This window comes from Canis lupus, chromosome 9 (assembly GCF_003254725.2).
Source record: "Canis lupus dingo isolate Sandy chromosome 9, ASM325472v2, whole genome shotgun sequence".
Lineage (NCBI taxonomy): Eukaryota > Metazoa > Chordata > Mammalia > Carnivora > Canidae > Canis > Canis lupus.
The window spans coordinates 49,826,248-49,848,099 of NC_064251.1; the positions used below are offsets into that span (position 1 = coordinate 49,826,248).

Below are 21,852 nucleotides of genomic sequence, written 5' to 3' on the forward strand. Positions count from 1 at the left end.
TCTTGATGAAGTCCCAACAGTTCATTTTTGCCTTTGTTTCCCTTGCCTTTAGGAATGTGTCTAACAAGAAGTTGCTGTGGCCGAGGTCACAGAGGTTGCTGCCTATGTTCTCCTCTAGGATTTTGATGGATCCCTGTCTCACATTTAGATCTTTTCATCTGTTTTGAGTCTACTTTTGCATATGGTGTAAGAGAATGGACCAGTTTCATTCTTCTGTATGTGGCTGTCCAGTTTTTCCAGCACCATTTATTGAAGAGACTATTTTCCATTGGATATTCTTTTTTTTTAAAGATTTTATTTATTTATTCATGAGAGATACAGAGAGAGAGGTGAAGACACAGGCAGAGGGAGAAGTAGGCTCCATGCAGGGAACCTGACATGGGACTTTATCCCAGGTCTCCAGGATCACACCCTGGGCTGAAGGCGGCGTTAAACCACCAAGCCACCCGGGCTGCCCTCCATTGGATATTCTTGCCTGCTTTGTTGAAGATGAGTTGACCATAGAGTTGAGGATCCATTTCTGGGTTTCTCTTCTGGTCCATTGAACAGTGTGTCTGTTTTTGTGCCAGGACCATACTGTCCTTATGATGACAGCTTTGTAATACAGCTTGAAGTCCGGAATTGTGATGCTCCTGGCATTGGTTTTCATTTTCAACATTCCTGTGGCTATTTGGGGTCTTTTCTGGTTCCATACAAATTTTAGGATCATTTGCTCCAACTCTGTGAAACAAGATGATGGTATTTTTTTTTAAGATTTTTTATTTATTTATTCATTAGAAACACACACAGAGAGAGAGAGGCAGAGATACAGGTAGAGGGAGAAGCAAGCTCCGTGCAGGGAGCCTGACGTGGGACTCGATCCCAGGTCTCCAGGATCACGCCCTGAGCTGAAGATGGCGCTAAAGCACTGAGCCACCCGGGCTGCCCAAGATGATGGTATTTTGATAGGGATTACACTGAATATGTAGATTTCCCTGGGAAGCATAGACATCTTAACAATATTTGTTCTTCCAATCCATGAGCATGAAATGTTTTTCCATTTCTTTGTGTTTTCCTCTAGTTCTCTCATGTGTGTTCTGTAGTTTTCTGAGTATAGATCCTTTGCCTCTTTGGTTAAGTTTAGTCCTAGGTCTTTTATGGCTTTGGGTGCAATTGTAAATGGGGTCGATTCCTTAATTTCTCTTTCTTCTGTCTCATTGTTAGTGTATAGAAATGCCACTGATTTCTGTGCATTGATTTTGTATCCTGCCACTTTGTGAATTTGTGTGTGAGTTCTAGCAATTTTAGGGTAGAGTCTTTTGGGTCTTCTACAAAGAGGATCATGTCATCTGTGAAGAGTAATATTAATTCTAGTTTAATTGTCAGATTGGAGTTTTAGAAATTCGGATAGCTGTTTCAAGAGAGAGATCTAAATATTGGTTTCAAACACAAGACAAAACAAAAAAGAAAGAAAAGCTTGAGTAGTTGTATTAATATAAAAGTAAAGAGATTTGGGGCACCTGTGTGTCTCAGTCAGCTAAGCGTCTGCCTTCAGCTCAAGTTGTGATCCCAAGGTCCTGGGATCGAGTCCCACATCAGCTCCCTGTTCAGGGAAGCTACTGCTTCTCCCCCTCCCTCTGTGCACTCGAGCAATCTCTCTCTTTCACTCTCTAAGTAAATTTCTAAAGTATTTTTTTAAAAAGGGGTAGTATACAGTAAAACATTGCCCCCCAAGCAGAGCAGATGAAATAAAACCCCACAGTGACACCATGTGCTGGCGAGCATGCAGAGAAACTGAATTGCTTGAATATTGGTGGGAATGTCAAAAGACACAGCCACCCTGGAAAAGTTAACTGGGACTCTTGGATGGCTCAGCGGTTGGGCGTCTGCCTTTGGCTCAGGGTGTGATCGCGGGGTCCTGGGATCAAGTCCTGCATCAGGCTCCCTGCAGGGAGCCTGCTTCTCCCTCTGCCTGTGTCTCTGCCTCTCTCTGTGTGTCTCTCATGAATAAATAAAACCTTAAAAAAAAGAAAAACTAACTAAAGTTAACTTACCACATGTGATGACTAGTTATTTTGTGTGTCACCCTGGCTGGGTGCCCAGACATTTGGTCAAACCCCTATCTGGATGTTGTTGGGAAGGTAAGCATTCGATGTGATGAACGTTAACATCAGTAGACTCTGCGTCAAGCAGATCACCCTCCAGAATGTGGGTGGGCCACATCCAATCAGTTTAAGGCCTTAAAAGAGTAAAGCCCCTCAAAGAGGAAGGGTTTGTGCCCACAGATGCCATTTGGACTCAAGACTACAACATGGAATCTCCACCTCCACCCCACTGAGCCTCCAACCTGCTGATCTGACCTGCAGACTTCAGACTTGCCAGTTCTTCAAAATGCATCTTTCCCTCTCCCTCCATATACACACAGAGCCTGTATGAAGCAACCATTCTTGGGCATTTTCCCAGATACATAAAGACACTTTCATGCAGGAACATGCACATAGATGTTTATAGCAGCTGTATTGGTAATAGCCCCAAACTAGAAACTACCCAGATGCCTTTGGGAGACTGGTTGCACAAACTATGGTCCATCCACACCCTTGGATACAATTCAGCAATGAAAGGAAGGAGCTACTGATACACTCACCCATGTGGGTGAACCTCAGGGAACCTGCTGAGTGGTAAAAGCCAATCTCAGAGTTTCAGAAACACGATGCAGAAGCACTTGTAACAAAACATAATCAGAGGTGGATGTGGCTGGAAAGGGGTCATGTGAGGGTATCTGATGGTTTAGTTGGGTCTCTTGGTTAAGGTTGTTAAGTGTGGCTGCGCATGTGAAGAGAGCCGCACACGCGCACACACAGAGAAGTTAGCGCATACAGAACCAGTAAAGTCCAAGCGAGCATCTGTGATGGCACCAGGGTCCGGGTGTTGGCGTTGCTACTGCACTGTGTGGGTGTGTGGGATGCCTGCATTGGAGGCACTGAACCTCCACGTATGATTCTTCATCTTCTATTCGAGATGGATATACATACACATGGAGACTGTCAGAACAATAAAGGAAAATCAGTGAACCCCCCCCCCCATCACAGCTGGAGATGCTAATCATATCAGGCCTGAGTTTTACAGGCAAGTTCTACACATTGGTCATGGAAGACGTAGTCCAAATGGTATGTAAATTTTTCCCAAGGAAAATGTTATGATGCCAATACAACCTTGATATCCAGATCAGAGAGGGACTTCACAGCCTAAGTACAGTCTGATCCCATCCCAACAACACCCCTCAGCCTTGGTTCCTCGGTGAGTTAGCAGGCTCAGGGCTTGGCGGGGGAGGGGGGGGGGGGGCGGCGGGGGGCGGGTACCGCAGGCATGTCCAGCAAAGGAAGGAGAGGAGTCCTAATTTACGGGGAAGGAGGAGGAAGTGCAATTGGTCCCCGCACCCAGGTTGGCTGAAGGTCGGCAGGAGCCCCAGTGGTAGACTTGGGTGAAGTGCGGGGGACGATTTCTTCCAGGAGGGGCAGAGGGCATCCCTCCCTGGTAGGGCCCCGTTGAGAGGCTGTGGGCTCTGTGATGGGGCTTCCTCCTGGGGGTACTGCTCCCCACTCTGGGCCACGACCCCATGTGAGCAAGGTTGCTCTTTACTAAGGCGCACACCTCACCTGGTGTGCAGATCCAGTGTGGTTGCAGTTGTCACCCCAATAGGGTTTGTCAAGGAACATGGTGAGCCAGTTCTGAAAATGTCTGTGGAAGATCCCAGGCTCCAGGAATAGGAGTGGGAAGAGCAGACTTTCCTCCTGGCGATGGAGACATGCGGCAGGTGGAGGGGGTATGGCCCAGGCCCTCCACATACATCAGGGCAGGAAGGCCAGCCCGTGCGATGCAAGGCCTGGGCCCCAGGTTCTCTGCACAGGGACACGGGAACCAGAGCCCTTCCCTCATATCCTACACGCAAACCACTTCCGGGTAGATCAAAGGCTCACCACAAGCAGAACAATAAAACTTTAGTGTGCGACTCTGGAGAACATCTGATGACCTCATGGTGGACTACGTGTTCGGACTAATTCAGAGCCTCCATGACTTCACTGCCAGAGCGTTCACGTCCAGAGTGTAGGTAAAGATAAACCATCACCAGAGATGGGGCAGATGGCACCATCATTCCAAAGGCTATATAGGATTTGCTAGTGAGCTGAACACACTCATGCACGCAGCCACCAGCTAGTTCCTAGGACCTCCTCCCAAGTCATGCTTGCAAGTGCACTAATGCCTAAGGCGGCAGCCTGGAATGAAGGACCACAGCATGAGCTGTCGACACGGATGAATCTCAGAAAGTGCGAAAGAAGCAAGTGACAGAACAGTGTGTTGGGTGAAGCCCAGGAGGACCAGCAGGGCACATTGTTTAGGAATAACACTGACTGGAATGCCTGGGTGGCTCAGCAGTTGAGCGTCTGCCTTCAGCTCAGGACATCACCCCGGGGTCCTGGGATCGAGTCCTGCATTGGGCTCCCTGCATGGAGCCTGCTTCTCCCTCTGCCTGGGTCTCTGCCTCTCTCTCTGTGTCTCATGAATATATAAATAAAATCTTAAAAAAAAAAAAAAAGGAATAACGTTGACAGGTGGGAAACCCTATAAAAGAATGAGGGAGTCCCAAACACAGAATCCAAGACAGAGAGGCCCCCTGGTTGGGACCACCAAGGGGCATCTGACATGCAGAGGCACATGCTCCTGTTCCCCAGGCTTCCGCAGTATGCGTGCGCCCCACCCGCTCATCTGTGTGTGTGTGCTCCTCACAAGGCAGCACAGGCTTCTCCCCCTCCTGGGGAGCCTTTGGCAAGTGTGTTCCTCAGGGCAGGTGGTGGCCAGGCCTCCCTAGTGCCCACACCGTGTAGCTCAGGAGCACCAGTTGCTCTCTGTACATGTGCAGAGCCTGGTATGCCTCTGGCTCACAGGAGGCGCTCAGCAGGTGTTTGTTGAACAGCTGAACGAGCACACAAAGAAAGGGAACAGGAAGCGGTGAACTTTGGTGAAGGGAAACCTCATGAAAGTGGACTCTGAATGCCAGAAGGGGAAGAAGCATCAGTCCCAGGCCCCAGCAGGGAGACATGCACACTGTCTCTCCTGCAAGAGATGCCACCCCCTACAATTCACCCAGTGGGCCTGGGTTCAGGACACCCCTCCCACTTCCTTCTTCTCCATAAAATAGCATTCCTCTCCTTTGTTGGATGTGCCTGTGGTTTTGCCAGGGCATGCAGATGCCTATGGACCATTCTCCATTATTCCCAATAAACCAATTTTTGCTGGCAAAATCCTTTTTTTTTTTAAGATTGTATTTATTTATTCATGAGAGATACACAGAGAGAGGCAGAGACACAGGTAGAGGGAGAAGCAGGCTCCCTGTGGGGAGCCCGATACGGAAATCGATCCCAGGGCCCCAGGATCACACCCTGAGCTGAAGGCAGATGCTCAACCATTGAGTGGCTCAGGCTCCCTAGGCTGTCTTTTTTTTTTTTTTTAAGATTTTATTTATTTATTCATGAGAGACACAGAGAGAGAGAGAGAGAGAGAGAGAGAAAGAGAGAGAGGCAGAGACACAGGCAGAGGATAGGAGCAGGCTCCACGGAGGGAGCCTGATGTGGGACTCGATCCTGGATCTCCAGGATCATGCCCTGGCCAAAGGCAGGCGCTAAACCGCTGACCATCCAGGGATCCCCTAGGCTGTCTTATTTTTAAGGTCAACAGAATGAAGGCCTTTACGGGTTAAGATGTTTCAGGCGCAAGATGATGTGGCTCCCATTGAGGAGAGTGAGGCAGACTTAGCCCATTTCCCAGCGAATGCCCCCCACCCGGGTGGTCTGGCTCCTGTGGGGGAGGAGACACTGAGGACCCCCCTTCCCGCACCTCCCTGCAAGTGGTTCCTCTGCCAGGATCCAGGGCCAAGCCATGTGCCACACATCTGGAGGCCTCCTAACCCCAGTCACCCCCCGGGTTCCTGGAGGATCCTTCTACACAGAAACTCTCCTCTCGTGTGCCTCCCTTCCCCCCTCACCTTCCACTCCTGGAAAGAAGGGTGTCTCTGCACCAAGGAAGGATGTTACTACCCCTTCTGTCTCTGAGAGAAGGCACTCCCAGGCTTTGCCCTGGCTGTTCCCTGTTCCCTGCCTTCCCTCTCTTCTGGGACTAATCTGGGCCCTGGGCCACGCGTCCAGGCCTCCGCGTCCAGGCCTCCGCTACCCTGGCCCCATCCTCTGGTGGCTGGTCCTGTCCAAGGACCAACCAGAACATCTGGGAGGCCCTGCTTGGGCTTAGTGGGATGTGGCATGGGGGCGGGAGCCACACGGGTAGGCGGGCCTGCAGGCAGCCCTCTGCCCTCTCTCACACTGGGCTCCCTGTGGGCCACGTTCATTTGTTTGTCTCTTTCTTTTCAAGCTCATCTGTAGGCCTCTCCCTCCTCTGAACTTTGCCCAAGGAAGAAAGGCCTAGAAGGAGGGGGAGGGGTGCTGGCGGAACCGGGCCTGGAGCCCTGTGCTGGCCACACCCAGAGACTCTGCTGGGGCCCTGCCAGCTAGGGCTGTGAGGAGGCTGAGCCATCTCTGGTGCTCCCACCCTTTCTGTTGTTGGGGTCCAAAGCTGAAAGAAAAGCCTCTTTGCTGGGCCTGTGACACCAGACCCTCAGTCTGGACAGCCTCCCAGCCCAATTGTCTCTGCCGGTTCCAGCCAGCCAGAGTGCTGCCCAGACCCTGCCCCCACCAAAGGCCACCCTCTTGGCCCTCCACCTCCCTGCCCCCAGTCCCTGGCCCTCCTGGGTGGGTTTACCACATGGCTCCCTGCTGTTACACGGCCCCAGGGATGCTTGGTTGCTGGAATTCCTCTTTTGCCCAGGGCACGAAGTGGGGGTGGCCCCTGGCCAGGAAAAGGAGAGATGCTTGGCCAGGCTGGCACACAGGGTGAGTGGGGAGTCAAAGCATAGAGGCCAGACATTTTCTGAGATCAAGGGCAGAGCTGAGGTCTGGGGCTGGCCGAGTACTCACCTTGGCCATCCCAGCTGGCATCCAGGGACCTGTGAGCTGCTGACCAGCTCTGGGGCACCTTCTCCCTTTCCTCCTTGATCTGTGCACAGGAGATCCTCCTCCTGCTCCCCTCACCCCCAACTCCCCAGTCCAGGCTCCAGGCACCCTCCTCCCCAGGTGAAGGGAGCATCAAGGATGGGCCAGGCTCTGAGCCAGGAGGCAGGGCCTGCTCCACACGACCTGGGGTTTTCTTTTCTCAGCTCGCTGTGACTGTGGCCATCTTGCCCCTTTCTCTACCTGCATCCTCACCTGTCACCTTGGGACCAGGGCTGTGTAAGGTAGTTCTGGCATCGTGCTGCTTGGCTGCTCAGCTCTGAGCTCCCAGCACCCCCCAGGTTGAAGGGTAGGCCCTACCAGGATGAGCTTGGTGTCCCCAAGGTCTGACCCTACACTTGCAGCAACCTGCCATGCAGCCTAGGGCTGGGTGTGCACCACTGACCGGCTGGCCCTTTACTGCTTTGAGGGTATGGCAGGGATCCAGTTGGGACCCCACGTGGTTCCTGTCACTAGCAGTGCCTCCTTCTTTCAGGACCAGGCCAGGGAAAAGCTGGCCACTCCAGCCACCTGGTCCTCTGAACAAGGCTGTCTAGGGGCCAGTGCAGCCCATCCTTCCACGTAGGCCTCCTGCCAACGAGCCCAAGGACTCCCCTGGACAGGGCTGGGGCTCCCTAGCTACCTCTGCCCCAGGGATGCCCGCGTGTCCACAGGCAGCCCCGGGTGGCCAGTGCTAGCGGCAGGGGGACAGGGCTGGGGGTATGAGGCTCCCGGCGGGCCGGGGCGGCCAGGAAGAAACAGGGTGGGGGCCCGGAAGGGCGCCCGGGAGTGGGTGGGGAGGATGGGATCTGCCGCAGCTTCTCTCACCTGCGGGGCTGGCCCGGAGGTCGCCAGGCGGGCGGGCAGCCCTGGGCGGTCCCGGGCGGCCAGTGGGCGTGGCCAGCCGTGGACCGTGCCCGTCCGCGCCCCGCCCCCGCGCCTACCCGGCCCGCGCCCCGGCCCTCGGCCTCCAGCGCCCCGCAGCCCCTCGGCCGCCGCCTCGTCCGCCCGCGCCGGCCCATGGCGGGGAAGGTGCTGTCGCTGCTGCCGCCGTTGCTACTGGCTGCGGCGGGCCTCGCCGGGCTCCTGCTGCTGTGCGTCCCCACCCGCGACGTCCGGGAGCCGCCCGCCCTCAAGGTGCGTGCGCCCGCAGCGGGCGGGGTCGCGGCCCCCGGAGGCTCGGAGCCCAGCGGGGCCAGGCTGCGCCCGCGTGGCAGCCCGACGTCCACCCGGGGAACCCCCCTCCCCCGCTCCCGCCCTGCTCCCCGTGGCCGCAGCGGAGCCCGCGCGGGCGGGGCCGGGGCGGGAGGTGGGGGCTGCCTCTCCGCTCCTCAGATACAGCCCCGGGTGCCCCAGGCTGCGGCTGGACCAGGGTCCTCCGCCCCGCGCGCTCCGGGGACGCATCTGCTCCAGGCTCCAGACGAGGTGCCACAGGCATGGGGGCCCAGGGACCCCTCCCCACCCTCCTGGAAGTCCTGACAGTGGCGGGGTGCCCTTTGAGCCACCAGGCAGGGTGCCCCAGGCTGCTCCGAAAGGAGTTGGAGTTGGGGAGGCCCAGGCGGGTCTCCAGGAGTCCCACGGCTCCTGAACTTGTGTGAAGGGGCATGGGCATGTGGGAGCTCTAAGCTCCAGGAGCCCAGGATAGGAGGTTGCAGGCATGGGTGCCGTGTAGCCAAGGGGAGCACTAGGGGGCTGGGGCTGGTGGGGCCTGACCAGCTGATGCTGCAGTCCCCAGGGTGGGGCAGAAGGTGGGAGTGGCCTGTTTCCGGGCTCAGGAGGGCATGTTCTCCAGGGGGTTCTCACTGTTGGAATCCCGGCCCTTCTTGCAATCACAGGGAAGGCCCATGTGGCCCCTCAGCTGGGCAGGACCCAGCTCTCACTGGTGCTGCCTTTGAGGCTCAGGGAGGGGGTGTCTCTAGGACCCCCTGAGGTTGGGCTCAGGTCAGAGACGTGGGGACAGAAAGGAGGAAGAAAGAGTTGGGTGGAGGGGGTTCCTGCAGCTGGGGTTCTCTTTCAGAACCTGGGGACCTCACATCCTCGGGACAGGGTTCCAAGGGTGGTCCCAAGACCCTTCTGACCCTGACAGAACCCCTTAGCCTGCCCTTGCCAGGAAGGTTCCTGCAGTCAGAAGAGGAAAGGCTGCTGGCCATTGACCCGGTCCCTATTCTCTCCCCACCCAAACTGTGTTTCTTTGCTTGTCCCTGCCGCCTGAGCCCCAGTACTTCATTCTGGGGTTCCAACCTTGCCACGGGGTGGGGTGGGGTGTGGTGTGGTAGAGAGCTGGGGGGAGCCAAAGGACATGCCCTAAGGCCCCGGACCCTACCTCTACAGCTGACCCCCGCTCCCCTTCCCTTCCCCAGTATGGCATTGTCCTGGACGCTGGCTCTTCTCACACATCCATGTTCATCTACAAGTGGCCTGCAGACAAAAAGAATGACACAGGCATCGTGGGCCAGCACAGCTCCTGTGAGGTGCACGGTAAGATCCCCTCTGGGTACCCCTCATCGTAGGGGCTCCAGGGCTCTCCCTGCCTTAGCCTCCGAGGTCATGAAGCCCCCTTTGCTTGATGCCACTGGGGACTGCTCCAGGAGGGAGCTGCAGGAGCTTCCAAAAGAGAGGCTGAAAACAAAACAAATCAAAACAAAACAAAAACAAAAACAAAAACAAAAAACAAAAGAGAGGCTGAGGGCAGTTCATTCTAGAAAGTAAGCCCCAGGTGGTGACTGGGTGACATGGGCCTTTCTCAGCCCAAGACTGGCACGCCCAGGAAAGCCCTTTAGGAGGCTAAGCTGTATTGACAATGCCTAGTGCTTTATCCTGGCACCTGTGTGCACACCCAGGGGCAGGCAGCAGCCTCAGGGACTGGGTGGCCCACAGGCAGGTGGGTCCCTTTGTCTCTGAGGGCTTGAGCTGGGAAGGTGTGTCTAAGCTGCCACCTGGTTCAGGAGCCTCCTGGCCCATGGCTTACCCAGGGGCTGCTGTCAGGCTGGGGCCGATTTCCGTCTCCCTCTAGGAGGGGGCATCTCCAGCTACGCAGACAACCCTTCCAGGGCTGGCCAGAGCCTGGTTGAATGCTTGGACCAGGCACTTCAGGAGGTTCCCAGAGAGAGACATGTGGGCACGCCCCTCTACCTGGGAGCCACAGCAGGCATGCGCCTGCTCAAGTGAGTGTGCCCGCCCCCTGACCTGCCCGACTTCTACAAGAGCCTCAGCACAGGGTGGCCCCCCGCACACCCTCAGCAGTGGCCTTGGGCAGGCACGATGCCGCCCAGCCGCAGGACCTTGGCTACTTGGGGAGGACACCCCTCAGAGTCCTCCCTGTGTTCCAGACTGACCAGTCCAGAGGCCTCGGCCAATGTGCTTGCGGCTGTGACCCAGACGCTGACCCAGTATCCCTTTGATTTCCGTGGTGCCCACATCCTCTCGGGCCAGGACGAGGGTGTGTTTGGTTGGGTGACCGCCAACTACCTGCTGGAGAACTTCATCAAGGTGGGCCTGCTGGCCAGCCCAGTGAGCCAGGGGGCGTGCGGCCCACCCACTGGCTGACTCCAACCTCCACTCCCCACAGTATGGCTGGGTGGGCCAGTGGTTCCGGCCAAGGAAGGGGACTCTGGGGGCCATGGACCTGGGGGGCGCCTCCACTCAGATCACCTTCGAGATGGCCGGCCCAGCTGAGGATCCCACCAATGAGGTCCAGCTCCGGCTCTACGGCCAGCACTACCGTGTCTACACCCACAGCTTCCTCTGCTATGGCCGTGACCAGGTCCTCCTGAGGCTGCTGGCTGGTGCACTACAGGTGCCTCACCACCCCTGGCCCACCTGCTCCCACTGTGCCCTCCTTGGGGGAAGGGGGTGAGAAGGGATGGGAGGAGCCAAGAGTCCAGAGTGGAGCCTGGACTGAGGATGGCCGCTCTGGGAACCAAAGCTGGGCTTTACTCAGCTGGCAGGACAGATGCACAAGGATCTTGCACACACAAAAGCCACGTGGTGGGGGTGGGTCTAGTGAGTGCCTGGCTAGGGGGAAAGGAGGCCCAGGGCCAGGCATCCAGAGGCCAGGGGTGCCTGGCCGGGGGGTGGGTTTTGTCCGTCAGATGATGGGGAGCCGTGACTGGCCCTGAGCACAGAAGTGATGCCGCCAAAGTGGGACTTATGGGAGATTCCTCAGGCGGGTCCTCTGGGGGGCTCTCAGGGATCCTGGGCTGGGGGTGGCAGCAGTGCTTGGTGTAGGGCTGATGCCTCACGCACCCCTGCGTTCCTCCCAGACCTATGGCTTCCACCCTTGCTGGCCGAGGGGCTATTCAAGCCAAGTGCTCCTTCAAGACGTGTATGAGTCTCCGTGCACTGCGGCCCAGCGGCCCCAGACCTTCACTGGCAGCACCAGGGTCAACTTGTCGGGGACCAGCGACCCCGCCCTCTGCCGTGGCCTCATCTTGGAGCTCTTCAATTTCTCCTCCTGCCACTTCTCCCAATGCTCCTTCAATGGCATATTCCAGCCCCCTGTGGCTGGGAACTTCATTGTGAGTGAGGGTCTGGGGCTGGGGGCGGGTGCCCTGTTGTGGGTGGGGTCTGTCCTAGGTATGGCTGTCCCCTCCTCGCAGGGCTTCTCTGCCTTCTTCTACACTGTGGACTTCCTGAGGACCGTGATGGGGCTGCCTGTGGAGACCCTGCAGCAGCTAGAAGTTGCGGTTGTCACCATCTGCAACCAGACATGGAGTGAGGTAAGCCCTACCCGTGCCCTGCTGGGGCTGTGCCAAGGGGCCTGGACAGCACTGGGCTGCCCTGAGGCCCAGAACCTAGATTGGGAGGACAGAGGGAAGAGCAAAGGCCCTACGGCAGCAGGGCGCATGGGGTGAAGTGGGGTGAATAGGAATAGCAGAGCTTAGGGGCAGGGGAGTGAGGCTTTGAAGAAAAGTTGCAGGTTTCTGGCTTCTGCCACTATAGTTAGACACCTGCCAAGTAAGGGAAGCGGTGTTTTCACAGGTGGAGCATGGGGTGCCTGCCAAACCTTGCGAGAAACACTGTCTCAGGGCTCTGGTGGTGGCAAAGGCCCATCCTGTCTTCTCCAAGTCTAGTCTCAGGCAGATGTGGGGGGGGGGGGGCTGGAGAGGTGGGAGGCAAAAGGTTAGCTCAAGGTCCACACTGAAGGTCTGGTGCTTCTGTGCCCCTGACCTCACACACGGTTGCTGCTGGCCTGCTGCTTCCTGGGTGGCTGTCCCTGGGGTCTCCTTGAGGTCCACCTCCAAGGCAGGGGTGCCTACTGCCATCGGCGGTCACACTGCTGGTCCTGGAGGGAAATTTCCACCAGGGGCTGGCCTCTGGGGGACCGTGCTGGGGTAGGGTCACCTGTCCTCTGGGCTGAGACCTCCCAGTGGTCACTGGCCCAACAATGTTCCCTTCATGTCCCAGCTGCAGGCCCGGGTCCCCGGGGAGCAGGCCCGCCTGCCTGACTACTGCGCGGTGGCCACATTCGTGCAACAGCTGCTGAGCCAGGGCTATGGCTTCCAGGAGCATACCTTCCGTGGGGTAACCTTCCAGAAGAAGGTGGGAGCCTGTGGTTGGCAGGGCACAGAGGGGCGGGGCCTTTGGGGCTGTATGGAGTAGCTGAGGCCTGCGGGTCGCCCACAGGCCGGGGATACCACGGTGGGCTGGGCGCTTGGCTACATGCTGAACCTGACCAACCTGATCCCCGCCGAGCCACCGGGAATGCGCAAGGGCACAGACCTCAGCGCCTGGGTGGCCCTGGTCCTGCTCTGCACTGCCATCCTGCTGGCCGCTGCTGTCCTGCTGCTGCGTCGGGTGCGCGCTGCCAAGTTGTCCAGTACCATCTAGGGCCACACTGGTGGCTCTGGCCTGTCGCCGCTCCACTCCTACCCCCGGTGCCCTCACCATACTCCACACACCCGCAGCACCTCTGCCCCCCAGTGTCACCCCCACTGAGCCAGGGATGCTGGCATGCAGCCCACAGGGGCCCAAGTGGGTGAACAACAGTGAATCTAGGCCTGGCCAGCTCCCTGCAGTCTCCCCAAGCCTGCCCGGTCTCCTGCACCCCCCTTCCTGGCACCCAGGACCCAGACACCCCGCAGCCCTCAGCCCACAACTTCAGCGAGTTAGGCCCTGGAGCCCCCGCACTCTGTGGGGTCTGTGTCTGCAGGAGGAGGATGGTCAGGCCTACGCTCTGGGAACACAGTGCCTACTTGTGAACATTTTATAATAAAAACTTTCTAGAGCAGCAGAGAACATTCATAGGGTGGGGCGCCGGAGCCACTGCCTGTCCTCCCTCCCCACAGCTGAGCTGGCCAGGACGAGCCCTGGCTAGTCCTAAGGGTGGCCCCAGGCTCTTCCTCCTTCCTTCCTCTCTGGGCCCAGACATGGATCGGTGAAGATCCTGCTCTCCTCCACGGCTGGCCCAAGAGTCCCAGAGTCTCTTGAGTCTTCTCTGGCCAGCAGGGCCCTGCAGCCCCTCCAGATCGGCATCCGTGACCCAACCAAGACTGGCACCCGGGCCCTGGCCTAGAGCTGGCCTGGGGGTGAGGGTAGAGAGTGGACAGATGGTGGAAGTGAAGGTCCTGGGCAGGGCAGCTGTCTAGAGCAGTCTGCTGGAAGGGACTGGGGGACAGGGCAGACCCTTGGCAGGAAGTGGTGCTGGGGGGCTGCTGAGATGAGGACCGGGGGGTGCAGGGCCCCATTGCTCAGAGAAGAACAGTGAGAGGAGCCAGCGTAAAGCCCAGGTGCCCTGACACTGAGGCACAGCTCCCTCCTGCCTGGGTATGGCCTTCTGCATCTCCAAGACATGCCAGTTTCCTCCACCTGCTGCTCCCGCAGCCTCCTCCCCAAGCACTGGTTTCCTGCGCGAGAAGGCACGGTTTTACTCTGCCTTCCTGCTCCTCAGCCTTTCTAGAAAGTGAGCACAGACACGATGGACAGCACCCTGAGGGGAGAATGGCTGTGCTAGCTTCACTCACACATCTCCACCTTCTGGAGGTTTTCAGCCATCCACAACCCTGAGGGCAGCCGGCCCTGTCTTCGGGGCTCTGAGGGGAAGCCTGGGGTGTGAGGTGAGGCAGAGGGAGGTTTCCCAGGTGGAATGCGTGGGTGTGCTCTCTGGAGCAACAGGTACAGTGCAAGGGGGTGCATCCATAGGTGCCTGTGGTCCTGAGGCCTCCCGGAGCTGAAGGCTGTCACCCAGGGACCGTGGACAGCTCCCAGCCATCCCTCACCAGCCGCTCCAGGTCACTCTTGCCCCCTGGTGGCCTCCCTGAGCGCAGCCGCCCCATTCCAACCTTAGTGTTCACCAGCACCGGCCTCGTTCCAGGCGTGTGTTTGCCTTTACCAGGTGCCTCTGAGCGCCCAGGTGCGTCTTTGGACGCAGCTGTCCATCAGTGTGTGCCGGGTATCCCCGTGCTCCCGGGGCTAGCGCCTCCAGGCCCGGGACAGGTCCCCTGCTCCAAGCGGGGTGGTGGCTGCGTAGAAACTGGCGACAGAGTGGGGACTCGAGGGAAGTGTGTCCCGGGGAGGCCCCCCCAAGCCTAGCCGGGCCTGAGGAGAACAGAGGTCCCCAGCCACAGAGGCCGCAGACGTCGAGGCGCCCGGAGGCCTGGAGCGCTGGGGAGGAGGGGGGAGGGGGGAGGGGGCGCAACCTGGAGACGCCGGCCCGCCCCCTCAGGTGGAGCGCGCAGGCGCAGTCCCTGAGAGCCTCCCGCCGCCGCGCCTGCATCCCGGATCCTCTGCCGCAGCGTCAGCGCCGCCGCCTCCTTTCCTCCTCCGCCTCCACCTCCGCCCCCTCCGCCGCCGCCGCCGCCTCCCGGACGCGGCGCCCGCCGCCCGCGCCGAGCCCCGGGCCGCGCGGTGCCATGCTGCCCCGGCGGCGGCGCTGAAGGATGGCGACACCCGTCCCTCCGCCCTCCCCGCGACACCTGCGGCTGCTGCGGCTGCTGCTCTGCGGCCTCGTCCTCGGCGCGGCCCTGCGCGGGGCCTCCGCCGGCCGCCCGGGTGAGCGAGAGCGGCCTGGGATCGCGGAGCTGCGCGGCGCCCTCGCCCTGCCCGCCGCCGCCCTCGCCGCGGGCCCCGCCTCGCCCGAGAGGCGGTAAACAGGCTTGGCCCGGAGGGCGCGGCGCCCCGGCCGCCGCAGGGCTCCGCTCGCTCCACGGGCCTTCTCTGGGGCTCCTGGCGGCGACCCTGAAGTTCACGCTCGTCCTGTCTTTGTCTCTGGGTCCGTGGGCCGGTGCTGTGTCTGTGTCTGAGGACGGATCCGTCCGGGTGGGCCCGCCGCCGGCTGCCTGTCCGCGCGTCCGTGCGTGTGCACTTCCCGGGCTCCGTGGGCGCCGGCGAGGCCCCAGGGGTCTGGCGGCCTCGCTGCTAGCGTCTGTCCCGGGGTCGGGGTCGCGGTGCTGGGCTGCCTGTCCCCAGGCCTCAGGTGGTGTTGGGCACGAACCTTGCTTTGCTGCCGTTGGTGGGGGTGGGGGTGGGGGCTGAATTGTCCCAGGCTTAGGGGCTTGTTCAGGCTCCAGTGGGGGCAGGAGGTAATGCCCTGGGGGGCCCTCTTGGTGGTAGGGCAGAGCTTGAGAAGCCCACAGACCTGGGAGACCCTCCCTGCTTCCCAGATGGGCCCCGGGGCTCCAGGCGGGAAGGTCTGCAGGAACCCAGGATGGAAAACGCATCCCAGCCCAGGGCTGAACTGGGAGATTGTGCTCATGCATTCACTCACTACTGGCTATTTTTAGCCCACTTTACAGATGGGGAAACTGAGGTACAAAGAAGCTATGTGGCCTAGCTGGGATGCCAGCCTGGGCCTTGTGGTTCTGTGTGCGTGGCCTCTAGAGGCCACATCAGGGCAGGCTTCCTCCTGGGCTTAGCACCCGTGGACAGGAAGCCGGAGAGCGGGAGAGTGGGGCTGGCCAGCAATAATGAAGGCTGCTTGCAGAGAACCTGGCTCTAGGGCATGCAGGGTGGGGCCTCCTGAGGAAATGGAGTGTAGCCCGTGTGCTAAGCCCCTAGGGTGGGCTGGTGACATCCCAGCTGCTCCCAGATGCAGGGTGTGGTGCTGCCACCCTCCACCTGCCGCTATTCCGGAGATCTCTTCCTGCACGCCAGGGCTGGAGGGGAGACTTCCTCAGCATTAGCTGGGTGGCAGCCCTGTCTTCCTAGGCTGGGGAACCGGGAATGTCTGGAGGCCTCTGGAACCCAGACACTAGAAGCAGCTTTGTGCTTGAGGCCTCTACCCTTGGCCTGGGCACTCTGCGGTCTCAGCACCAGGAGAGGGACTGTCTGGCTCCCCAGGCACCCAACTGGTGGGTGGGGTCCAGAGTGATGTGCTGGCACAGGCTTAACGTTTAACCAGCCTACGCCCCAGGCTGGCTCTATGATACTGGTGCCTGCTGACCCAGGTGGTATAGGGTGGGGGTCCCCTGGATGGGAGTCTGCCTGCTGCAAGGGCTGCTGGAATGCCCTACCTTCAGAGAGGAGGCTGGGAGTGTCAGGTTACCAAGGAAACCAAGTCAGCCCAGCCAAGGTCTGGAGAAGGACAGAGCCCAGCACTCCTTGATCCTCCGCGTACCTTGGGCCCCAGTGGCCCTCCTGCCATGGGGGGTGGGGGCTAGGCCCAGAGGAATAGTCTGGTCCTCCAGATATACCCCATCCCAGCCTCCTCAACCAGGATTGACAGTCCTGCTGGGTATCTCCCTGGGTCCTCTAGCTCTGCTGTCCCATAACTGGGGCCAGTGTACCAGGCCTTAGGGCATTCCCTAGCTTTGAGGCAACTTGCCTTCTGTGTCCCAGAAGGGAAACTGAGGGCTGGAGGGCTACTGCTTTCTGTCCCCCAGCATCAGGATGGGACCCATTGGCCATCTATACAGGACACCGTAGTTAGGGCCCAAAGTCCCAGGGACTTCCTAGTCACTGGCAGTGTGACTGCGGGGGTGACCCTGGTCTGGCTTCTGTATCTCAGGCAAGTATGGCTTGCTGATCCCAATCTAGGTCTCCCCAACCCAGCTTCTCTGTGCTTCAGAGATAAGCCAGAGACCAGACACAGGGAGAGTGACCATCTTCCATCTATGCCTAGGGCTGTAGGCACTTGCAGGGCCCTTGGCTTCCAGCTCTGCCCTAGGGCTGTGGGATGACACAATGGGACTTGTAGGGCAGCCCTGATGTGGTGAGAGAGGTGGGTGGCCCCACTTTCTAGGGCTCCCAGCCTGGGTAGAGGGGTTAGGGCTTGCTTGGGGCATGTTGAGACCAGAGGCAGGACCTAGAGGGCTGCCTGGCCCCGGCTGGGAGAGCTAGTGTTCCGTCTAGGGCTGAATCAGGCCTGGAGGTAGAACTCTGGGGAGTGGGTGGGGCAGGAGAGTTCCGATAAGTGTTGGGAAGGCTTGTCTTCCTGGTCCTGATCTCTGGCTCTTGGGAGGAAGGGCCTGCCCAGAACAATGGCCGGAGCCAGGCCAGCCTGGGTCAACTGTGTGGGGGAGGGGGGCCAGGGCAGTACCGCCTCCATGCAGGGGCTGAGCTGACCAGGGCGGTGATCCAGCTCTGCCTTCTGCTTCCTTCCTAGATGCAGCTGCCTGTCCTGGGAGCCTGGACTGTGCCCTGAAGAGGCGGGCACGGTGCCCCCCAGGCGCGCATGTCTGTGGGCCCTGCCTTCAGCCCTTCCAAGAAGACCCACAAGGGCTCTGTGTGCCCAGGATGCGCCGGCCTGTGGGTATGGGAGAGAAGGGTGTCTTCCCCCCATCCCCTGCCCTCATACGTTTGCCACTCAGCCTCACCTCCTAGGTCCCCTGGGCTTCCTTGGGTACTGGAGACTCTTATGTCTCCAAGTGGCCTGGTGATCTTTCCAAATAGCGCCATCTCAGAGCCTGGCATCAGGCTGAGGGTTGGGGCAGTTATTCCCTACCAGGGCAAGGGTGTCCAGTGTGAAATGCTGAGATGATCCCAGAAGAGAAATCAGAGTTCCCCAATTGCTGCCTGGCCTCCTTGCCACGTACGCCCTCTTTCTCCGTGGCTCACTCATCCTGTGCAATCCATGTGCCTCACCGGGCGATCTTGGCCCAGAATGCTGGACAGCCAGCCAGGTGCCGAATGATTTCAGGTGTGATGGGGCATTACAGAGGGATGCTGGGGGTGCTGAAGTCTGGTGGGGCAGGAGGACCTTCTTGGAGGAACACGTTCCTGGCAGTGAGGGAGGCCAGGAATTGACGTGTGCAGGTCTGCTTCAGAAGGTGGCAGGTGCTCTGCTCCTTCCATGCTGTGCAGAGTATCTGTACTATGGGGCACGTGGCCCGGATGGGGGTGGAGGCCCAGCCACCAGCCCCGTCCCAACAGCTGCCCTCAGTTCCTACTGATTGACTGGTGTGTGTGTGTGTGTGTGTGTGTGTGTGTGTGTGTGTGTGTGCGTGCAGAATGGGGCCTCTCCCCGTTCCTTGAGGAGTCACTGCCTATCTTGGTAGAGAAGCCATGGAGTGATGCATGGGTAGCAAGTAGGGTGGGGGCACCCCTTCCCTTCTCCTGGCCTCTGCACATTCCCCTAACACCTCCACTCCATTGCTGTTGCCCCCACGTTCCTGGGAAAGCTGCTGCTCACAAAGACCGCTCTCAGCTGTCACCACACAGCAACTCAGGATGGCAGGGCTTGAGGCTACTCCCTGGTCCGATGGCCACCACTGGTGCCTGGGCCTGAGGTCTGGCTCCTGGATGGGCTGCACCTGCTCTGAAGGGCCACCTGCAGCTGGTGTTGCCTGCGAGGGGCTGGGGGCCTCTCCACCTGATGGCCCTTCACCCTCTCCAGGGGAGAGCCTGCCCAGGCCCCGATTAGAAGATGAGATTGACTTCCTGGCCCAGGAGCTGGCCCATCAGGAGCCACAGCCCCCCATGCTCGCTGCCCAGCCCCAGCCTGACAAGGGACAGCAGCACCTGGAGCCTGGTGAGACCCCCTCCAAGCCCCCGCCGCCCCACTTTGGGCCTCCCCACTCCTTTGACCCTGGGCTGGTCCTAGTGTTCTAACCTGCCTTCTCTCTGCAGCAGCCACCCTGGGGCTCTCAGAGCGCCGCCAGGGCCCCAACCTGGGCACCTCCTCTACTGGGGGAACCCCTGCACCCACACCCCACACCTCCTTGGGCCCCCCCGTGTCGTCAGTACCGGTGCACATTTCCCCCTTGGAGCCCCGGGGCGGGCGCGGTGACGGACTCGTCCTCGGTAGGTCTGTAGGGCCGTAGGGCCGGCCGGTCGCGGTGGGCAGGAGGCAGCCCCGCCCCGAAGGCCGCCCTCCCTCACCGCGCCCCTCCCCGCAGTGCTCATCGTGGCGAGCTCGGTAGCCGGCGCGGCCGCCGTCGCCGTGGCCGCTCTGTGCTGGTGCAGGTGAGCGCGGGGGGCCGGGCGGGCCGGGGCGGCGGGCGGCGTCTCCGCGGCTCTCAGGCTCCACTCCCCGCAGGCTGCAGCGAGACATCCGCCTGACCCAGAAGGCCGACTACGCGGCCCCGCAGGCGCCCGGCTCCCCCGCCACGCCCGGGATCTCGGTGCGTCGCCCCGCCCCGCCCCGCCCTTCGGGCGCCCGCCGCCGCGCCCTGACCCCCCTGCCGTCTCCCCGCAGCCTGGCGACCAGAGGCTAGCGCACAGCGCCGAGATGTACCACTACCAGCACCAGCGGCAGCAGATGCGGTGCCTCGAGCGGTGAGAGGCCGCACCCCGTCCGCCCCTCCCATACTGGCCGCCCCGCCCCCCTGCACCCGTCACAACTCTCGCCCCGCACCCGGCACCCCCACCTTCACCCCTGCTCTCAACACCCTCCCCAGCCCTTCCCTCCACCTGGCACCCCGCCCTGCTCCTGCACACCCCCCTACACTGGGCAGCCCCCCCGCCCCCGCCCCATCCCTGCACCCGTCACAACACCCGCGGCCCCTGCACCGGCCATCCCCCCCTGCTCTGGGCCCAGGTGGGCAGAGCCCTTCTGATGGTCCGGGGCCCTGGCACCTGGAGGGGGTGGGAGGACCTAGCCATCCTGCCTCCTACCCAGGCATAAAGAGCCGCCCAAGGAGCTGGAGTCATTGTCCTCAGACGAGGAGAACGAAGATGGTGACTTCACCGTGTACGAGTGCCCGGGCCTGGCCCCAGTGAGTCCTGCGGCAGGAGTGGCTGGGTAGGGGGGTGGGGGGGAGGGGCTGGGGCAGGGGTTGGGGGAGTGGAGCCCAGCAGGGACTTAACCATCTCCTGGGATGGGGTCGTTCCCCGTGCGCCCCCACCCCTGCCCACCTGACCCCGGCCTTCACAGACCGGAGAGATGGAGGTCCGGAACCCGCTGTTCGACCACTCCTCGCTGTCTGCACCCCTGCCGCAGTGACCTGAAGGCTGCTGCTACCTTCTCCCGGACTGCATGGCCCACGGGCAGGGAGGGCAGGGCTCCGAGTGTCCCATTAAAGAGACCATGTTCTGACAGTGGGCGTGCTTGTGGCTGGGCCAGGGCACAGGGTGGGGTGGGGGTGGGGGCGGGAACCCCTTACGAAGGAGACTCAGCCCCCTTCTGTCAGGGACCTTCTCTTTCGTCTTGCAGCTGTCCTCTTGAGTCTGAACCCCCAGTGAGGGGCTGGGGAGAACCCTAGAGACCAGGCATGGATGAGGAATCCTGGAAACAAAACCAATTAAAATACGTTTCAAACCTGTCATGTTGGCATGCTAGAGACTGACCTCCATCCCATCATTTGGGGTGTGGTGCATGGACCCTGTAGGGGAGGTCTGGGGCTTCCTCCTGCATGCCCAGAGATGGTGTCGGGGGGTGCATGTCTGTGCCCTGCTTCTGCTGGGAAGGATCTTCTCACCCCCTGCTGGGGAAGAGACTTCATTTTTCTTCCAACACAGATCACCCCTATCCTTTCCTCCTGTAGGCCTCTCCCCTACTGAAACCTCTGTCTCAAGTAGGGAAGGGAGAAGTAAAGTACATGGCCAGGCTGGTCTGGTGTTGGTGTCACTCTCCCAAAGCTCCCATTCCACCTATGCTAAAAAGAGCAGGGCTGTGAGGGGAGTGGGGACCCACAGACACCTGGCCGTGGGCACCCAGACTCCATTTCTGCTATTGTCCACCTGGGCTAGAAGGCGGGAAGGAACAGGATGCAGGCTCTGAGTGTGGGTTTGTGCCAGGAACCACAGAGGCCCCTGGGTTCTTGCAGCATGTGTGTGTGTGGGGGGGGGGGGCGGGTAGGGGGGCATGGTAGGCAGAGGGATCTGAGGGCCAGTGTAGGCCAGCTAAAGAGACAGGTGGTGGGGACCCCGAATGTCAGGAGCTGGGTCTTAGCCCACCCCTGCCACCCACCCTGGAGCAAGGAGGCTGCTGGAAGGAAGAGTGCCCTTCAGATGAAGGTGCAGAGCAGGAGGTTGCACTACAGGATCCAAGGTGCAGAGGCTGGGTGGGGAGGGACTTCTGGGGCCCAGGGAGCAGTGGGGCCTGCTGTGGATCCAGGGCAGGGATGGACATGTCTGCCACCTGAGGCTGGGAAGGGCACAGGTTGGATTCAGAAGCCCCATACTGGTTTCTGGGAATGGGTGTTCAGAGAATTCTGAACTTCTGGCCCCTGGGTAGATGGGGGTAGGTCGGAGAGGGGAAAACGAGGCCCATTTGGGACAGGTGGGTTCCTAAGCAGAGATGGGGGGCTGCGCTGGGGAAATGGGTTTGCCCTAGCTGGGAGCGAGTGGCTTGTCCTAAAGCAAGACATCTTTAGGGCCAGGGACCATCCACCCTGAATCCTGGGCTGTGGCCTTGGGCTGGCTCTCAGCTGGGAGCCTCAGTTTCCCTTTTGTGCAGCAGTGT

General features: G+C 60.1%; 2 protein-coding genes across 8 annotated transcripts; both read left to right on the plus strand.

Annotated features, from left to right (window-relative positions):
• The first annotated feature begins 8,033 nt into the window (after positions 1 to 8,033).
• Positions 8,034 to 13,302, plus strand: ENTPD2 (ectonucleoside triphosphate diphosphohydrolase 2). Of its 2 annotated transcripts, XM_025475915.3 has the most exons (9): positions 8,034 to 8,210; positions 9,434 to 9,551; positions 10,087 to 10,237; positions 10,403 to 10,562; positions 10,642 to 10,869; positions 11,336 to 11,590; positions 11,672 to 11,791; positions 12,480 to 12,614; positions 12,699 to 13,302. In XM_025475915.3, exons 1-9 carry the CDS (start codon positions 8,094 to 8,096, stop codon positions 12,900 to 12,902), a joined length of 1,488 nt encoding a protein of 495 aa, XP_025331700.3. In that variant the 5' UTR covers positions 8,034 to 8,093; the 3' UTR covers positions 12,903 to 13,302. The 2 variants fall into 2 exon arrangements, with proteins under 2 accessions (XP_025331700.3, XP_025331702.3); XM_025475917.3 differs by lacking the exon at positions 10,403 to 10,562 and having other exon boundaries at positions 10,812 to 10,869.
• Positions 13,303 to 14,791: 1,489 nt separating this feature from the next.
• NPDC1 (neural proliferation, differentiation and control 1) lies at positions 14,792 to 20,713 on the plus strand. 6 transcript variants are annotated; one of them, XM_025475912.3, is made up of 9 exons: positions 14,792 to 15,062; positions 17,614 to 17,760; positions 18,844 to 18,978; positions 19,080 to 19,250; positions 19,346 to 19,412; positions 19,486 to 19,570; positions 19,645 to 19,724; positions 20,068 to 20,164; positions 20,323 to 20,713. In XM_025475912.3, exons 1-9 carry the CDS (start codon positions 14,951 to 14,953, stop codon positions 20,389 to 20,391), a joined length of 963 nt encoding a protein of 320 aa, XP_025331697.1. In that variant the 5' UTR covers positions 14,792 to 14,950; the 3' UTR covers positions 20,392 to 20,713. The 6 variants fall into 6 exon arrangements, 4 of the variants coding, with proteins under 4 accessions (XP_025331697.1, XP_048970240.1, XP_025331698.1 ...); XR_004818488.2 differs by having other exon boundaries at positions 14,798 to 15,062; positions 19,077 to 19,254; positions 20,602 to 20,713; XR_007413064.1 differs by having other exon boundaries at positions 14,800 to 15,062; positions 19,077 to 19,254; positions 20,323 to 20,377.
• Positions 20,714 to 21,852: the final 1,139 nt, after the last annotated feature.